At 36.9% G+C, this 20,104-nt stretch overlaps 1 protein-coding gene across 12 annotated transcripts in view; it reads left to right on the top strand.

The window, feature by feature from the left end:
• The window catches only part of L3MBTL4 (L3MBTL histone methyl-lysine binding protein 4), a 483,848-nt gene that overhangs the window by 184,751 nt on the left and 278,993 nt on the right, over nucleotides 1-20,104 (top strand). For all 12 annotated transcript variants that reach the window (XM_078153507.1, XM_020974982.2, XM_078153506.1 and 9 more), the window contains 4 exons: nucleotides 1,355-1,509; nucleotides 2,585-2,661; nucleotides 8,425-8,510; nucleotides 17,209-17,319. In XM_078153507.1, the coding sequence (XP_078009633.1) occupies nucleotides 1,355-1,509; nucleotides 2,585-2,661; nucleotides 8,425-8,510; nucleotides 17,209-17,319 (429 nt within the window). The remainder of the gene's footprint in view (nucleotides 1-1,354; nucleotides 1,510-2,584; nucleotides 2,662-8,424; nucleotides 8,511-17,208; nucleotides 17,320-20,104) is intronic.

Below are 20,104 nucleotides of genomic sequence, written 5' to 3'. Positions count from 1 at the left end.
TTTACCTTACTGACCTAGTACCAGGGTGGGGAACCTGTGGCCTTCCAGGTCCTTGGGTGTGGTCTTTGGATTGAGTCCAGGTTTTACAGAACAAATCCTTTTATTAAGGGGATTTGTTCAGTGAAGTTTGGATTCAGCCAAAGGGCTGCACTTGAGGACCTAGAGGGCCACATATGGCTTCGAGGCCACAAGTTCCACCCCCACCCCCCACACCCCTAGTATAAATAGTATATGTTGGAAATTAGGAAAACAAGTTTCTTTTCCTGGTTCTACTTCTTGCTAGTTGGATGTCTTTGGTTGTAGGCATCTCAGTTCTTTGTGCATCAGTTTCCCTTTGTTTGGCATGAAGATGTTAATATCTACTCTGCATACTGCAGAGGGCTTTTGTGAAGATTTGGTGAGTTATGTGTGAGAGCATCCAGGAATCCTTCAGTGCAGACAGCTTTCTTTCGCCTCCAGTGCCCACTATTTCCCATGGACCTAAGAATTCAGAAATGGCATTTATGTTGTTAAAGCCATTTTTGGAAATTACATTGCAATTTCAAATCTGGGTATAGAGCTTGTATGCAGGTAAAGTGTGCCCTTCTGAAACCTGAAAATGAATTCTAGTCATGAGCAAATGCTAGAAACTTTCCCACTAATTTTTGGAAATGCAGTTTAAATTTGGAGGGAGTCCACATAATTTTCAAGAACAAGCAGTCAGATTATTTAACTTTTGTTTTGAAGTGACTGAAGTGCATGCCTTACATATTTTATAACTTTTGTTTTAGTTAAAAGACTGTTCTTTTTTAAAGCCACTACTGCTTTCAGTAATCCTAAGTTGTTTTTTTTTTTTCAATCTAATTTGAGTAAGAACTGCAAAGAAGGATAATTAAGTGAAGGAAAAAATAACCCACCAAATAAATGCTTCTGCTTCCAGAGTCAGAAAAACTTTAAACTTAGCCTCAGACCTTACTTACTCTGAGCAAGTCACAGAGTCACTTCCAGCCTCAGTTTCCTTATCTGTAAAATGGGTGTAATGATAGTTTTTTATTATTATAAATGCCTCCCAGATTTTTGGGGAGATAAAGTGGGTTATTTTTAAATGTTTTGCAAACCTCAAAGTGCTATAAAAATTGCTTGCTATGATTAACAGAAGGAAACCATAAAATAAAAACTAGGTTTCACATGATTATAACGACTCTATATGTTATACTAGCCTGTTTGCACAGTCTTTACTGGAATATTCTTAGCTCTATTCCAGAAGATAAGGAATGAAATGTAGCAGAAATCATGGAATTTTTAAAAAAATATATTAGTTTAGTTCTCTTTCATGCTGTCTTTAAAATGTATTTCCATGGCGATGCTTTGCTAGATTGAAACTCCAGCAGAAGAACTTCGGGTAGGAATGAAGCTTGAAGCGGTTGACAGGAAGAACCCTTCCTTGGTGTGTGTGGCCACCATCGCAGATATTGTTGGAGATCGCCTGCTTGTTCACTTTGACAACTGGGATGACAGCTACGATTATTGGTGAGGAACCTGTCCTTGTTCATCTAAAATATTGTGACTTCCCACTTATCCTGGCACTGATATGGGAGAATGATGGACTCCTCCCACCAATTTGGGAGCTGTCTACAGAGATGAGGAGAGGGGTCAGCCGACCTTCCAAATGCCCAGTGAGTGCATGAAGCCCTCTGGATAGATGTTGTAAGGTTTTCAGTGAGACGTACCAGTGCACCATTTTACTGGTAAAGATAATCAGGTGTGATCCATATTCAGATAAAGTTGAATGCTCAGTGATGATAGAACCATGGGAGAAGTTGGCTGCCTTTTTCACTCTTTCTTCCTCTTCTCTCCTGAGAGTTGAATCATAGAACTTATTTTCCCCCTGTATGATGAGATAGACTACTAATGGTGTCATATTTGAATTAATGTGTATAGTTCAAGTCATCTTGTTACATTTTGTCTAGTTGGTAAAGAGAACATTCTTGTGAAGCAGTATTCTAGAATTTCATTTTTCCCCCCAAAATTTTGAGAAATAGTTCTGCTGCCTGTTAGAGAAGATAAAAATTAAAGTGGTAAATGAGTTCTTCGGAAGCCTAAAGAAAGCAGAGAACATAGATCATATAATGACATTAAGCTAACATAGTATTAGAAAGGAGGGATGGTATTTCTGAGCTACAGCGCTAAATAAGGAAGAAGTTGTCATTAAAATAATTTTCTAGCACTGTTTTCCAGAATATAATATGTAATAAAAGAGCTACTTCTTCTGAAAATGACTAAACCTGTACAAATTTTGATTGTACGATGAATGTAAGATGAAATGAGAGCATCATGCAGAATGTAGGTTTGAGGTAGGGAAGGACATTGTTGGTGGTTTGTGTTATATAAAGATTGGTGAGACCTCAGATAAAGTTATGGCTTACTAAGGCAAAGTTATTCAACGTACAAGATGTTTAATACAAGGTAGCATACATAAAGCTGTTTTTGATCATCTGTAATTTTAAGATAATTGCTCTTGATATCCATCATCAATCTTGAACTCTTTCTCTTACTTTAGTTAGAAGAGTACTCTATTTAGAGTAATATTGTATATTTTTGGCAGGTGTGATATTCATAGTCCTTTTATTCAACCAATTGGATGGTGTCAGAAAAATGCAAGAACTCTGATAGCACCCCAAGGTGAGTGTGTCCTCTCTTTTTTCTGTGCCATAGTTACAGTGTGAAGGACAGACTCCAAAGTATGTTTTGGGATATGCAAAGTTAATTCTAGCAGCAACAAAAACAGAATAAAACGAGACAAGATCAACTACGCTCTTTAGTAGCAAGTGGTTGAAATCTTCCTACTCCCCCTATTAACACCACCCACCCAACCTGCAATTATGAGATTATAAGGCAAAGTAGGAAGTCATTTAAAACAAACAGTGCTTCAACTAGTGACCACGCTGAATGTGAAATTTTGTGAGATGCGCTGGATGACATAGTGAAAGATGAAGGTGGCTTTGGCATCAGAAGGCCAAAGAACCTTACTTTTAACACATATAACTAGTTAGCACATGTCTTGCCAGGCCTATCTGACCCTTAGTTTCCATATCTTTAAAGTGGAGATAGGTAGCTAGATGGTACAGTGAATAGAGCATGGGGCATGGAGTTAGGAAAACTTATCTTCCTGAGTTCAAATCTAGCGTTAGACATTAGTCACATCACCCTGTCTGCCTCAGTTTCCTCATCTGTAAAATGAGCTGGAGAAGGAAATGGCAAATCAGCCCCAAATGGGATCACAGAGATCAGACATGCCTGAAACAACTGAATAACAACAACAAAAAAGGGAGATAATAATATCACCTATAGTAATGTTGTGAGAAAAATCTTACGTGATATACTAGTGAATTATTATTATTATTCTTTTGTAAATTAGTCACCATGATATGATGGCTAGGCAGTTACAACTTATAATAACCAATTTTATCATTGTGTGTTCATACACTTATCATTCTATCCAAGTCAGTTTTGGTAGCAATGTCAAGCACATGGAAATGTATGGAAATCTAGGAAAAGAGGAGCCATGTGACTTAATAACATTGACTCTGGCAGCATGGGACCTGACTTAAAGTCCTGCCTATAATATTTTCTACTTGTGTGACCATGAGCAATTTACTTAACCTCTCTGGGCCTCAGTTTCCTCACTTGTAAAAGCAAGGCTTTGTATTAGATGACCTCTGATATCCCTTTTAATTTTAAATCTGTGACCTAATGTAAAAGCTCAGACTCAGTTCACCAAGCCAATTTAGAAGTCTCTTAATGGGTTAGCTAAATTAATGAGAACTCTTTCAAAGGACTTTTAAAAGGCCACAAAGTTGATCAAAGAGTTGACACATTATCAAGAATCCCTTGAAAAAATGATCCGTTAATGCCTTTGCCATTTTTGCATCTGGCACGCAACAAAAAATGAGTTGTGTGTGGTAGCTATCTATTTAATCTTAGCATGATATTTAAATAACGGTTCACAAGGGAGAAAATGTAACTTTTAATTTAAATACAGATCCCATATCAACTGTTCTCTGGTGGACATACTGTTCTAAAAATATCCAGAACACATCCAGAAGTTCGTTTTGTAATTCTAAAGACTTTATGAAAAATGGCTATTCACTAAGAAACTGAAGATATTTAAGCCTGTTACATGTGTCAAGAAGGATCTTCCAGGACAAATAATTATTTACTCAATCTGATTTAGATAAATCACTCTTATATTGAGTCCCTTGTCCTGTATCTCTGTAAAAAATGGCTAAAGCTAACTTTAGTATAATCCACTTTAAGATGAGCTGACGATTTTGTCAGATCTCAAAATATACATAGTTGTTCTAGTTGGAGTTAGCAAGATATTCCTTCCACTTTCTGTACTGATGATTACCCTCCCTACTCATTTCACATTGCTCTTGTTGTCCCCAGGGGATAAAATTTGGTACTCAAAAAAAACTCAAGTTAAAGTCCATCATCCTCATCTCTTGGCACTGAGAAGATCTAGAAATAGTTTCCATAACACATTAAAGAGATAGAAACAAAGTCACCATCATTGTTGTCATGAGCCAAGAGCAGAATGATGGGGGGGGGGGAAATCTTGTTATTGCAGAGACTCTAGAGCCCTGGAGGGATGTGAGTAATAAAGTGGATCAGTTAGTTTGTGAAAATGAATAAATTATTGAGTTCAACTCGGTTTTATGCTGTTGAGGGGGAGGAGTAATGCCTTCCTCTAACCATCATACCTTAGTTTGCTTTCAAATAGGTTGGAAGCTCTCCACTAAGGCTCCATAGAATGTTAAGTTTAAAAAAAGAAAAATAGAAACTGCCAAGTTTGCAGTTTTCTGTCTTCCATGAGTACTTGGCAGTTATAGTGCATTGTTCCTTGGCTCTGGCCATAGCTATACCCTGCAGTATTAAAAGAAACGAAAGCCTTCCTTCTCACAGCTAGGCAAAAGGATATCTAATCTTTCAAAATCAACAAAAAAGGAGAACAACGTGAAGACAGTGAACCTTAAATTTGGCATTGGTAACCACAGACGAGGAGAAGGCAGAGAAACTTCTCCTCCTCCCGCTCTTATAAGTCTTGATGTCTAAGGTGCCACTTCTCACTTCCCTTTCAGTATCTCATCGGTTTTAAAACATCTGGGGTCGCTCTCGAAACTGAGAACAGCTTAAAAGAGGGTTCAGTAGAGACCAGCTGAGATGCCAAGCTTTGTGTAGGAAATGAAAGTGAGACCACTGGTATGTTCTTAGATCCTGTAGAGACCTTAGAGGTCATATCGTTTAACCCTCTTATTTTACAGATGAGGAAACTGAGGTCCAGAGAGGTCAAATGACTTGCAGGTAGGGGTTGTTTCATTCCCTGTATTTTATATCCTCAGCACTTTTCACGTCTTCCCCACAGAGTTGCTTGTTGCCCGTTGTACTTGAAGACATCACTATGTTGGGGTTAGTGTACAGTATGTCCAGCTACGGCTGATCAGACCAGTATGAGCTTGGAAGGCTCTGTCACAGGCCAGGCACAAAGAGTCCATAGGAACATTTGGAAGGGAGATGTCTCTAAATTTGAGCATCCCACGTTTCTTTTGAGCTACTGCAGTTCTGCTTTGCAACTCAGGTGTTTGGTAAATGCTTGTTTATTTATTGTGGTCATACAAGTGGTCTTACAGTGGCAGAGCTATGATGCAAACTCATGTCCCACAATTTCACATTCAAAAGTCCACATACAGTGCTCTTTCTGCTGCTCCAGTATCCTGCTGATGTGTCTTAGAAGCTACCTGTGAGGCTGAAATGACCTAAATTCCTCCATAATGCTAGTGCCTTCTCTGTCATTATCTCCAATTTATCATCTTATTTGTGTATAGTTGTTTGCGTGTTACCTCCTGCATTAGACTCTGAGCTCTTTGAGACAGACATTTGTTTATTTTCCTTTTTTCATATCCTTAGTGCTTAGCTTGATGCCTTGCATATTTGTTGTCTTTTTTCAGTGTGTCCCTCTCTCCATGACCCCATTTGGGGTTTTCTTGGCAGAGATAATAGAGTGATTTGCTATTTCCTTCTCCAACTCATTTTATAGATAAGGAAACTGAGGTAAACATAGTTAAGTCACTTGCCCAGCGTCACATAGCTAGTAAGTAAGTGAGGCCAGATTTGAACTCAGGAAAATGAGTCTTCCTGACTTCAGGCCCGGTACTCTCTCCGCTATGCCACCTTGCATATAGTAAGGGCTTAATAAATGTTTAACAACTTGAGATGAGTGGCAACAAATAATTTCCATATTTCAATGGCTTTTGCTATTTATCAAGGCTTAGACTTCTTTGTCTCTCTTAGCAGTTAGGATAAATTGGAGAAAATGCCTATTGTGTTTCTGGTCTTAAAAGCTTAAGTTCACTCCATAGCAACCTGCTTACTAACTTTGATCTTGGATTCCTTTTGCCTGGGGATAAGGTCTGGGAATGGTGTCCTTAAGTCTTAATTTACTGTTCAGAAGAGTAGTACCCTTTGCTGCTAAGAATTCATGCTTTTTATGTCATTTGATACCATGATGAGAATATCATCTCCTTTGTCGTATCACATTCTGTTCAGGACTGCACAGGGAAGAAGGTTGTCTTGAGCCAGTGTCCAATTCAGTCTTCCTAAATAAGGCTAAGCCCTTCTCCACATAACAGGATTTGAGCTGTTCTCTTCAATTTAAAGAAATTGGAGAGTTGACAACTATGGTAATCTGAAGATCCATATGTATGGCAAAGGCGGTTGGACACATTTATCCATTTGGCTGGTTCATTGGAATATGTCTGAAATCTGGTCCTTGTCATTTGCACAAAATCCCCCCTGGATTAAGGATCATAATTTTAGAAGGTCGTCTAGTTCAACCTCTTCATTTTACAGATGGGAAAGCTAAGGCTCAGAGAGATATGAGTATACTTGCAGAAGTGGATTTTAAACCCAGGTTTCCTAATCTAAGGCTAAAATCCATTGCAGTTCCAAAGATTACATAATAGTTTATAGCAAAAATTCTTACTGTTCAGACCCGAAATATGGTTTTTATATATTTTGTCTTCCAGTAGAATATAAGACCCTTGATGACAATTAAAATCAACAGGAATTTTTTTTCATCTTTTTTATAGGTAGATGCTTAAAACATGCTTGTTGAATTGCATGAAATTGAATAAAATCAAATCTCAGCTGATGTGGATGAATTTACAGAAATTATAAAATTATACTTTTGAAATGTCAAAAAGCATCTCAAAAATTATTGAAAGAGGACTGTCTTCCTAAACTTATTTTAAAGTGTTTCTGCCTTATTTTTTTCTATCATATTATCATTCAAACTTTGTGTTCTAAGTCATTCCTTAGACTAGGACTGCCTGAATCTTGGTTTCTGTTGACTTAAGTGTATGTAACTCACAAGAAATATTAGGCAATGTCCACATCAGTGATTTTCTTCTTAGAATCTTTGGATGAATGATTTGGTAACTATAGTTATTTTCCTAAAAGTCAGTGAGTTTTTCCTGTCATAATTTTAAGCCTATGGATTTTTTTATATCAAATTATGTTTTATGGTTGCAATTACACTGTTGTCAGAAAAACGTATTTGCTTTATCAGTCACAGCTTATAGCTAATTGCTCTTCTGAGAGCAATTACAGAATTTGAAAGTATAACAGCGTGTGGTTTCCCCTGGTAAATATTTCAGTTCTTTTAGGTTTGAGATAAGATATCCTAAGGAAAAATAGGTCAGTTTTAAAGAATTTAAATCACAAAAATAAAGAAGTTTTACACTTTCATAAATTCACTTTAGTGTGATGTTCTCTAAAATCTTTTAGTGAAGACTCACAAATCTTACAGATACCTTCTTAATTTTTAGGGGCCAATTTGCTTAAAATTTGGGTTCAATTCTTTTATAAGAAATGGAGTTAAAATTATATTAACTCAAATAGCAAAGGTCTTATCAGGAGGAAAATGTTGTTGCCTAATAGGGGCTGTTGAATTGCCTAGTAAGAGTCCCCTTGACTCCTTGAAGCTTCCTTTAATTACAAGATCCTTGAATGGGTTGTGTTCTATGTGCCTCTGCTAGGTGTTTTTAAAAAATATTATCTTATTTGATTCTCACAGCAACTTTGTAAGGTAGGTGCTGTTATTATCTCCATTTTACAGTTAAGGAAACTAAAGCAGAGGGTTAAGTGACTTGTTCAGGGTCATGCAGCTACATTTTGAGGCCAGATTTGAACTCAGGTTTCCTGGCTTCCAGGCCTGGTACTCTATCCACTGTTCTACCATCTGTCCCTGTAGTACTGTTTTTTGGTAAAAGAATAGTTATGTCATTATTACCTACTGTTGTTTTCAATATTATTTAGTACGTGTAAGAAAAGTTAATGTCTCAGTGGTTTCATGATCACTGTTCTTCCCCTCTCTCTCTCTCATAGGTCATCCTGATCCAGAAAATTTTTCTTGGGCAGACTACTTGGAAACTACTCAATCTTCTGCAGTTCCAGTCAAAGCTTTTAACATGGTTAGTGTGTGTGGGTGTGGGTGTAGGTGTGTCCCTAGGCCAATTTTTAAGACTGTAAATTACAAAGGAATTGCTGATGTGCTCGAGTGCACATACATATTGGGAGTTCTCTACACTGATGAATCACAGATTCTGACCAAAACCCACTTTTCCCTCTCAAAAAAAAAAACAGACCAAAAAAACCAAAACCCCAAAACAAACTAAACCTGATTGCTTATCATATTAGGTATTGAATTTTGTGTGACAGGTTTAGAAAAGTTAATTTTAACAACTGAATTCGATAAACATTCACTGCCTTCTATGTTCAAGACACTGTGTTGAGTGCTTAGGATACAAGTAGAAATTAAAAAGTCCTTACCCTCAAGGAGTTTATGTTGCATTGGACCATGAAACTTGTGTACAGATAAATTACATAGTGGCTAGAGTGCCGGTCCTGGAGTCAGGAAGACCTGAGTTCAAATCTGGCCTCAGACACTTACTACCTGTGTGACCCTGGGCACATCACTTACCTATGTTTGCCTCAGTTTCTCATCTGTAGAATGAGCTGGAGAAGGAAATGGCAAATCACTCTAGTGCCTTTTCCCAGAAAACTCCAAATAGGGTCATGAAGAATTGGACACAAGTGAAAAATGACTAAATAGCAACAACAGATTCAAAATGGAAAGAAGAATAGCATGGGGTCAAGAAAAGCCTCCCAGAGCAGAGGCAACTTAGCTGGGGTTTGAAGGGCACTACAGTCTAACTAGGTAAAGCTAAGAAGTGAGTGCATTTCACACGTGGGGGTCCAAGGGGCAGAGATGGAACCTAGAATATCATATACTAGGAAGAGTTAGCAAGAGTGTTTACCTGGAATAGAAGATGTCTGAAGGGGGGTGATAGAATCCTGGAAAGCATGGAAGGCAGTACTCTTTAAATGCCAGGCTGAAGATTTTGTGTTTTATCTTAGAGGATAAATAGGAAGTCACTAAAATCTCTAGGGTACAGGAATGACATGTTCAGATCTTTGTTTTAGGAATTGAGCTATGTGGATGATGGATTACGAGCAAGCAGAGACTAGACTCGGGAAATCTCTAGGAGACTTTAGGAAGCTCTGCAGTAATTTAAGTGAGAGGTAATGAGGGTTTGGGACAGCTAAATGGTACAGTGGATAAAGCATCAGGCCTGGAGTTAGGAAGACTCATCTTTCTGAGTTCAAATCTAGCCTCAGGTACTTACTAGTTCTGAGTTCCTGAGCAAGTCACTTACTCCCATTTGCTTCAGTTTCATCATCTGTAAAATATAATGCAGAAGGAAATGGCAAACCTGCCAAAAAAAAAAAACCCAAATGGGGTCAGGAATAGTTGGCAACAGCTGAAAAATGACTAAACAAAAAAAAAATGAGAGTTTGAACTAGAGTGGTTACTGTGTAAGAGGAGAAAGGGGGTCATAGATCTAGTGGACATTTTTAATATAGAATTGACAAGACTTGATGACTGACTGAATTTGGGGAATAACGAGAGGGAAGAAATAACGAAAGATGACTCCAGCTTTCTGAATCCATACAACTACAAAAATGACAGTGCCCTCAACAGAAATTGGCAAGTTTGTTGAAGTTTTCCAGTAAGAAAATTAATTACATCCAAGTGAAGATTCTCAGCAGGCAGTTGACAATCTAAAATGAGTTAGGAGATATATTATTATTGGGTGTATGCATTTGGGAGTCCTCTGCATAAGGCTGATAATTAAATACATGAAAATGGATGCAGTCGCCAGCCATGAGATTAGACTGAGAGAAGAGGAGATATGGTCCGGAGAGAGTATTGTGGGATGGTCCTGTTTCGTGGTCAGAATATGGATAATGATCCAGAAAAAGATGCTAAGCTAAAATGGGCGTACGGATTGAAATAGAATCTAGAGATAATAGTGTCACAGTATCCAAGGGAAGATAGAACGTTCTGGATTTTAAGTTCTGCTAAAAAAGATAGCCAAAATTTAAACATTATGTGTGGAGATTGGAGAGGAGGACTGAATCATCTGGAAAACCAATGTAAAGGATTCCTTAACTAGATTTCTTTCCCCTTGCATTTATCTTTTAAGAAAAAACAACCATTTGATAGGAAATAATTAGTTTGTACTTTTATCCAAAAAGAATATAGCTAAAAGAATATAGCCTTCTAAGCTATATTCTTCTAATCTAATAACATGTCTTGTTTGTTCTTTACAATGGATGAAATAAGCTTTTCCTAACTTATTGCTCCAGTCCCATCACTTATCTTATTCAAAAGCCTTCAGCCTCTTTTGAATTATGTTACAGATCCCTTATTCTGCTATTCAAGACCCTCTACAGTCTGGTTTCCTATCTCTATATCACTCTATGTCACTCTGTTCCTGTTTATATAGTCTGTATTCTAGCTAAACTAGATTATTCCTTAATCTCATTCTCCATTTCTCATTTTTATCACTTTCCCTACTCCAAACTACATTGCTGCCTTTATCACTGTTGCCATGATGATTTTGATGATTCCTGGTCAATTGGACATGATCTCTCTCTCTCTCTCTCTCTCTCTCTCTCTCTCTCTCTCTCTCTCTCTCTCTCTCTCTCTCTCTGTCTCTTTTTCTCTCTCTCTCATAAGACTTTCTTTAGATTTTTCCCATGTGCCTCCCGCATTATTCTTTGTATCACATTTATGCATATGTCTAATCCCCCCATTATACAGGGTGTTTAGACTTTAATAACTCAAGTTTACCTTAAGACTTTTGAGGCACCCTGTCCTATAAGTTCTTTCATGGCCAGAACTGCACCTTAGTTGATGTTTCTGTCTGTCCCCAGTGCCATGTACATAGTATGGGGTTAAGAAATATTTAGTGAATTGATTTAGAGTCAGCATAGATTCATCTGAGTCACAAAATGTTAGAATTAGACCTTCTAGTGCAACCTCTACTTGAACAAGATTCTGCCCCATAACATTGCCCAACAAATGGTTGTCCAGCCTTTTCTTAAACACTTCCAGTGAGGCCAAACACTTTAACTCCCAAAACATCCCATTACATTTCTGGTTAGCTCTTATTTCATAGGAACATTTTCCTTATATCATATCTAAGTGTTTTCTCTTTTGCAATTTCCATCCATTTAATTCTATCCTTCAGGGTCAAGCAAGGCAAGTCTAATACTTCTTCTCTATGCCAGCCCTTCAGATATATGAGGGAATTACCATGTTCCCCCTGTATCTTTGCTTCTTCCTCCTAAACATCTCAAATTTATTCAACCAATACTCAAGTCAAATGAATTTCATCATTCTGTTTATTCTCCCTTTTTACATTCTCCAATTTGTCAGTGTCCATCATAAAATGTGGTGCCTACATCTGAACATAGTCCTTCTGTTATGATCTATTAAGGACGAAGTATGGAAGGAATGTAACCTGTGTTGTAAAATAATTGATGTTGATAATGATGCCTTAGTTTACTCCAGAACATAATCTTTGAACAAAGATAGCTCTACTTGGTCAGGCTGTATGCTATTCAGTTGCATTTTTGGAAGAGTTATAATGAAGATCCAATTCAGTGAACATCTAAGCACTACTGCAAGGCCCTGGTAATACAAAGCCCTTCAACACTTTGCAGTTAAATAAAGAATCTGCATAATTATTACAATCCAAAAGAATGTAATAAGGACAAAAAAGTGGCCTAAATAGAGTGCTATGCAAAATTTAGAAAGAAAATGATAGGGAGATTAATTTTGAGCTAGTTGGGCTCCTAGAAGCCATGGAGTCTGACTTCTTCATTTTATAGATGAGGAAACTGAGGCAAGAAAGATTTAAATGACTTGCCAAAGGTTGCACAGCTAATATTGGTTTGAGGTAGGACTTGAACCTTGGTCTTCCTGAGCCCAAGTTCATTGCAACATCTACTTCTTTAGCAGTGCTCAGACTTTTTGGTCTCAGGACCTCTTTATACTTTTACAAATTGATATGGGACTGGAACTTTTGCTTACATGTGTTTTGTCTATTGATAGTTACTGTATTAGAAATTAAAATATTTAAAGTTTTAAAATATTTATTAATTCATTTAAAAAGCATAATAAACCCATTATATGTTAAAATAAATACATTTTTGGACAAAAATGAACTATTTTTCAAAACATAAATTGAGAAATGAGTGGCATTATTTTACATATTTTTGCAAATTTAATGTCTGGCTTTTAGAAGACAGATGGATTTTTATAATCTGCTTATGCATTCATTTTGTTGTGATAGGTTGTTTTGGTTCAATTTGATGAAGAAAATCTGGCCTCACGCATGAAAATGAGGGGAGAATTTTCATAAGCATTAATATTTTAATGGGCATCTAGGTAATACAGAGGATAGAGTGCTTGGCCTGGAGTCAAAAGGACCTGAGTTCAGATATGGCCTCAAACACTTCTGGCTGTGTGATCCTGGGCAAGTCACTTAACCCTGTTTGCCTCAGTTTCCTCATCTGTAAAATGAACTAGGAAAGGAAATGGCAAAGCACTCCAGTATCTTTGCCAAGAAAACTCCAAATGGGGTCACAAAGAGTTAGATATGACTAAAATGACCGAACAACAACAATATTTTGATAGTAATGTCTTGGTATTATTACCTTACAGTTCTCTGAAGGGGTCTCAAGGACCACCAGACCATACTCGAGAATGTTTATATTGCACTATGTTATGGAGGAGGGGGCAGGTAGGTATGAGTTTAGGGAAGAGATGATGTGAGTTAGGTTAAGAAGAAAGGGAAAGATTTAAAAGGTCAGATGCTTGATGTAGGGAATCTTCTCCAGGCAGTGCAGCAGAACAAAGAAGGAAGAAAACAGAATAAGAATAGCGATTAGTGGCTGTCGTATAAAATACATCAAGGAAAATTGTATGAGAGGAAGCTAGAAATAGGGATAGGAACCACATGATGAGTTAGGAGGGTAAATAAAATATGTCCATAGGGAGTATATGTAGAGTACCAGGCTAATCACTGTATTCTATGCTCAAGGCAACAAAGAGTCATTAAAAAGTTTTGAATAGAGGAGTGATATCATCCTAGCAGTACATTAAGATTATTCAGATAACTGTGTGATTAATTGATTGGAGAGAAAATGGGAAAGTGGAGGGATATCCAGTCAGCAGACATATACTAAGCCATTTGTGAGGTTATGATCAACTAAAGAGTGATTTCAGTGGGAGCAGAAAAGAAGAGACAGATTGTATATGGGATGGGTTCAAAGAGAATGCAAATGTTTCCAGACTAGGTGGCTAGAAGATGGTAGTACTGTCAATAGAAGGTAACAAGTAAGCAGTCTTATAGGAGAAAATGATTGTTTCACTTTTGTACATGTTGGATTTGAGGTATTGTTCAGACACTGATGTTTAGCTCATAGGATAGAATTTTAAAAGACCTTAGAGATTCTCTTGTTTCAAGGATTAAGAAACTGAGGTTTGAATCGTTAATTTGCTTGTCTGAGATCACATAGGTCATAAGTTCATATGTTGACGACTTTAAGGGATCTTAGAAATTAAAGGAAATTGAATGGGATAGACACAGATGAAGAAACTGAGGGCAAGAGAGATTATGACTTGCCCAATGTAACATCTATTAAATAGCATAGTTAGGATTTAAATAATCGATTTGGAGCTGAATGGGACCTCAGAGGTCATAAAGTCTGCTGCTTCTATTCTACAAATGAATAACTCGGGTTCAGTTAAGTTTAAGTGAGCTGGCCATGATCACATAGCTAGAGGTAGACTTATAGGTAGTGTTCAAGCTGAGGTCTTGCCAATGCAACACCCAGCATTTTATCCACTATATTATTCTGTTACTTATAATGATGGGTAATTCAGTATATAAATTTTCATCTCCTAGTTTCATCACTCCAGCACTTTATAAAACACACACACACACACACACACACACACACACACACACACACACACACACACACACATACACACATGCACGCGCACTTGCACACACCCCCCTCTCCAAATGTTCCATAATTTAAAAGTTGCTTCTGACACATACTAGCTTTGTGACACTGGGCAAATCATTTAGCTTCTCCATCTTCTAAGCCAAACGCTGTTTCTTCCATTTCTCACCTCCTGTATCATTGGACAGCTGATAAGTTACCCTTGAATGACTTGCTCTTTATTTTATTTTATTGGAGGCAGTTGGGATTAAGTGACTTGCCCAGAGTCACAGAGCTGTGTCTGAGGCCATATCTGAACTCAGGTCGTCCTAACTCCTAGGCGGATTTTCTATCTGCTGTACCACCTAGCTGCCCCTCTATTCTTTAAAAATATATTTTTGATATCTTTCATTTTCAAATTATTTCTATTTTTTAATATAGTCCTCCTTCCTCCTCCTTCCAGAGAACAATCCCTTATAACAAACAATAAACAAAATGGGAAGGGAATGGGGGAAGACTTTGGTAGTACTGACCGTTGCATTGAAAAAGACAGACTTTATATGTGTACTCCATACCCGTAGCCTCCCATTCCTGAAAAGTATTGAGAGGAGGTACCTTCTCCTGACTCTTCCTATAATTTCATAGCATTCAGTTTCTGTTCTTTTGTTGTTGCTGGTAATATTTCATTATATCCATGACAACACTTTGTTTAGCCATTCTTCAAGTGACAGACATCTACATATCCTCTCATCCTCCCTCCTTCCTTCCCTCTCTTTGTTCCTCCCTTCATTCCATCTTTTCTTCCTTCCCTCCCTCCTTTCCTCTATTTTTTTCTTCCCTTCCTCCTTGCCTCTTTCCCTCCCCTTTTTCCTCCTTCCCTTCTTTCTTCCCTCCCTCTTCTCCCTTTCCTTCATCCCTCTCTTCCTTCTCTCCTTTCCACCCTCCCTCTTCTCCTTTCCTCCCTCCCTCTTCTCCTTTCCTCCCTGCTTCCTTCCTTGTGTCCCTCCCTCAGTTCTTTGATACTAGAAAAAGTGCTACTATAAATATTTTGGAGTATTCAGGACCTTTATTTTTTGTCATTCATCTCCTCAGAGGATATGCCTTGCAATGGAAGGTCTGGGTCAATGATAATGGATATTTTAGTCAATTTCTTCACTTAATTCCAAATTGCTTTTCAGATTGGTTGGACTAATTTAAGACTCCACCAACAGTACATTTTTATGCCTCCCTTTTTTGATTAATTCCTCCAACATTGACTAAATTCCTTGTTTGTCGTCCTTGCTGATTTGCTAATAAAACCTCAGAGTTATTTACTTTTGCATTTCTCTTATTATTAATGATTTGGATCATTCTTTCCTGTGATTGTTAATAGTTTTTAATTCTTTAAATAACTATCTGTATCCTTTGACTGTTTTACATATTGGTGAATGGCTTTTGGCCTTATATATTTCTGTTTCTTGTCTATGGAACTTGGATATGAGGTAATTATCAGAAATATTTAATTGAAAAATTATTTTTTCTCAGTCAGTTCTTTCCCTTATTATTCTAGTTGTATTAATTTTATTCATGCAAAAGCTTTTTTAATTTCATGGAATTGAAATTACCTGTTTTATCTTTTGGAATGTATCTATCCCTTGTTTGATTAGGAATTCTTTTTTGCTTTTTTGGTGAGGCAGTTGGGGTTAAGTGATTTGCCCAGGGTCACACAGCTAATAAGTATCAAGTGTCTAGACCAGATATGAACCTTAGTCCTCCTGACTCCAAGGCTGAAACTCTATCCACTGCACTACCTAGCTTCTCTCTAGTTAGGAATTCTTAACCAGTATTACATTCTAATAGGAGAAGAAAAGACATGTGATTTTATCAGGCAAATCATCTTAATTCTCACCCCTTTAAATTAATAGACAACCATACATAATACACATACATGCATATATACATATAAATGCATATGTGTGTGTCTGTTCATGTTATGTGTATTCTGTTAATTGTAATGCTACTGCTTTTATCCAAGTTCATTAAATTAATTTTTTCTAAGTTTCTGTTTGTGTGTTTGCCCTTTTTTTTGGTGCTCATTACAAAACTGCGAAGTGAGAACAGCCAGTGGTTATTCGAATTGCAAGGTGTTTATAAGAAAAAAACACATATACACACAACAAAAATAACCAGATAAACTTTGAAGAGATCAAAGATTCTGATGGACCGTTTCATTCATTGAATTTGTAGCTCAAACATCCTGTGTCCCAGAATATCCTCAGTATTTCAAATAGCCTCCAATCAATAGTTCACAGGCTGGTTAGCCAAAATAACATTTAATACACTCTAAACAACTTTGAACAAAAAGGCATTGACTTTCATGTCTTTGACTCATTTGAGCAGTCAGTTTAGGTTAGTTGTCTGACATAATGAAATGGGACAGTGGAAGGAGTGCTAAATTTGAGTCAGGGAACCTGGATTCAAATCCAGACTCCCCAGGTTATTAGTTATGTGACTTGATACAAGTAAATCACTTCACTTTCCTAGGCCTTAATTTTCTCATCTGTAAAATAAATAACTTAGATGGCCTTTTAAGTCCCTTCAGAGTCATTAACAATGTTAAACATGGCTCACACCTCCTCTTAGAATGAATTTCACAAAGAAATATATTTACTTTGCCAGGGTGGAGTGTCTGTGTGTCTAATTTCTTCCATTTCCAAAATGAGCAAAGTATTAATTTAAAGAGCGTATTGATTTCATTTTTCTGCTGCCTTTTTGACTTTAGATTGTTCTGTTGGTTATGACTCGTCTTTCTCATGTTCTTTGCAGCGAAAGCCTCATGGATTCCTAGTGAATATGAAACTTGAAGCAGTGGATAAGCGTAATCCCAGTTTAATTCGTGTTGCCTCTGTCATAGATGTAGAAGACCAAAGAATAAAGGTAATGCTTTCGCATTATTAATTCTCCACTGTCTATCCCCCAACCTGGTTCCATTTCCAGGATGTCATCATGTGTGCCAGCAACCTGCTTCTGCAGATGTAAAGCCTAATATATAGAGTGCCTTGTCTATAGAGGAGATAGTAATAATAGATGCTGCAAGCTCTTCCATCTATAGAATGCCAAGGATAAAATCTGCCTGATTTATTGAGAAATCAAGCGAAATGAGACTGACCTCATTTACCAACACAAGCTTTGCTGCGTGTGATTAGTCCCTGCAACTCTCATTTATTTAGGAGGGGGTGACTAGGCAGGCTAGAAGTGACTCACGAGCTTTAGAGAAATGCTAATACATTTTCCATTTAGGCGGTCACCAGAGTTTCTTGCGTGCTGATAGCATCGTTGTTTTTTTTTCTCCTCCAAAAGCAGCTGTACCATTGCAGTCCTTGACAACAGCAACACAATTTTTTCTTTTTCTCTTATCTCAATCACATTGTGCAGAATAGAAATGCAAAAAGAAGAGATTAGGTTTTAAGGTAACATTTTGATTAATAATCACGTCTCTGAACTTCCTCAAGATGATATATATTTTAAAAATCAGTGAATCAAAAGACCTTAATTTTTTTTTATGCTCAGCATGTAGAGCTTCTGTGTAAGTCATTAAATCATTGAAATCACATGACTTCAATTTAGAAATCATTTTTCACCCAGGCACAGTTCATTTTCATAATAATAAAGAAATGAAAGAAGCATAATTTTAATAGATGCCATGCAGAAAGAAGTTTTGATTTAGGCTTGATATACACATGGTTAGTCAAAAGAAATGACCTTTAGATGTATTGTTTCATAGAAGTTATAATATGCAAGTGACAACAGACATTTCAGAAACATAGAGAATAAGTTAATAAGATACTATTAATAAATATGTTAGACATCTCTCCTAGAATCAGTGGAGACTTAAAGCTTGAAGTGTTCTTTTTAGGTCATCCGGTCCAGCCCTTTCATCTTTTAGATGAAGAAAATGAGGCCTCGATAAGTAGAGTTAGTTAAGTGGCATGGCCAAGATTTAAACCCAGTTCTGTGATGTGATTTCCAGTTAAATTCTTCTTTGTCACACTCAGTGTGTTGGGTTGTAAAGGTAGAAGGAATCTTAAAGATGCTTTAGTAAAGATTCCTTATTTTACAAGTGGAGAAACTCTGGCCTAAGAACCTAGTTAGTGTGAATTACTCCAGTCTGACAGAGTAATAGGTAGTAGGTGTCATACTGATGGTTTCTTAATTGGCTTTAGATCCTGGTACTCAGGAAAATTCTAGGAAGAATCTTAAAGTTACAGGCAAAGTGTGAAAGAGAGAATGATTCTTTTGGTACGTTGATTTTACTTAAAATTTTAACATTATTATGACTACTTTGAACTTTTTGTTGTTGCATGTTTTGTATTTTGCTCATGCACTATTTATTTCACTCAATTTTGAATGGGATTTTTTTAAGCTATTAGAATTTTTTTTTGACATACAGATAAGTAACATTTTACATATTCAACCTGTTTCTCAAAGTTAGTTATATATGAACTTCTATAAATTGACTTAAACTTTTGCGTTGAATTCAATTGTCATATTTTTATTGAAAAACTACTTTCCCATCCAAATGTATGTCAGATTGTTTTAAGATGACAGTAAAAGAATGTTTAAAAAATTTTCCAGTCAAGATGTAAAATATACATTTTGAACTCTAATTAAAATACCGTCCTGAATGCATGAGACATGGTAGGTTGCAAACTCACTACACATTAACAAGGTGATGTGTCAGCCAGGAAAAGCTAATTCTGTCATTGTTCACATTCAAATTGATAGTGTCCCAGGGAGGTCAGTGAGAGGTATTCTGTATTCTTTCTGTGACCTTTTGACAGAAACGGGGACCTTCTGATAAGGCTGAAACCTAGTGGGAGAACAAGAGACCATTACCTACAGGGGGGACTCTGAAAGAACTGTGGATATTTAGATGTCATATATATATCTAAGGAGTTATAACATAAGGTATTAGGTTTGTTCTGCTCATCTCCAGGGGTTAGAATTAAGGTCATTGGGTGGAAGTTGGAAAAAATCAGATTTGTAGCTCTTTTTCTATGAGGCATGGAATATCAGTCTTTGAAGAATCAAAGTTCAGAATCATTCAAAGGGCAAAGAAACATGGTAGACCTTAGTACCCTGCAACATATTAACAAAATTACAGGAGAAAAACAGTGTAAAAGTTGTCAATAGAGAGGATTTTTGACCAGGAAGAAACATAGGCTGGTCATGAAGGAAGAGGGAGGGATAACTGATGGAGAGTCTATGAAACTTATTTATAGTGTATTTATAAGAGACCAGAAATAATCAATAAACATAATAGGAGATCATAAATTGTTTGTAATCTGCATCATTAGCAGGAGAAGACTCATTAATAAGATCATGTATCAGTGTTAGAAAAAACTTGCTAAAACTTAACTCCTTTCCAGAATTTAAACATACTGTCTTTGGGGAAGAGGAAAAGGTCCTTCTCACTAGAAATCTTCTAGTATAGGTTTAATAAGGTAGTCTTCACCTCTGTGAATCTGTGAACTCTGAGTTGAAAGGAGATGGATCTTGTTTCTTCCATGCTGCCTAGACTTGTAACCTCGTTAATGTCCTTTCCGAAGTTATTTAAAGACACATGCGCACATACACACACACATAGACACACACCTCCTCAGGTATTTACTTGGTTCTTCTGAAAGGGTAATTTTCTTCATTAAACTAATTCACCATTTCA

This window comes from Phascolarctos cinereus, unplaced genomic scaffold (assembly GCF_003287225.1).
Source record: "Phascolarctos cinereus isolate Bilbo 61053 unplaced genomic scaffold, phaCin_HiC Scaffold_4;HRSCAF=312, whole genome shotgun sequence".
NCBI classification, from domain to species: domain Eukaryota; kingdom Metazoa; phylum Chordata; class Mammalia; order Diprotodontia; family Phascolarctidae; genus Phascolarctos; species Phascolarctos cinereus.
This window is presented reverse-complemented; position numbering and strand designations above follow the sequence as displayed.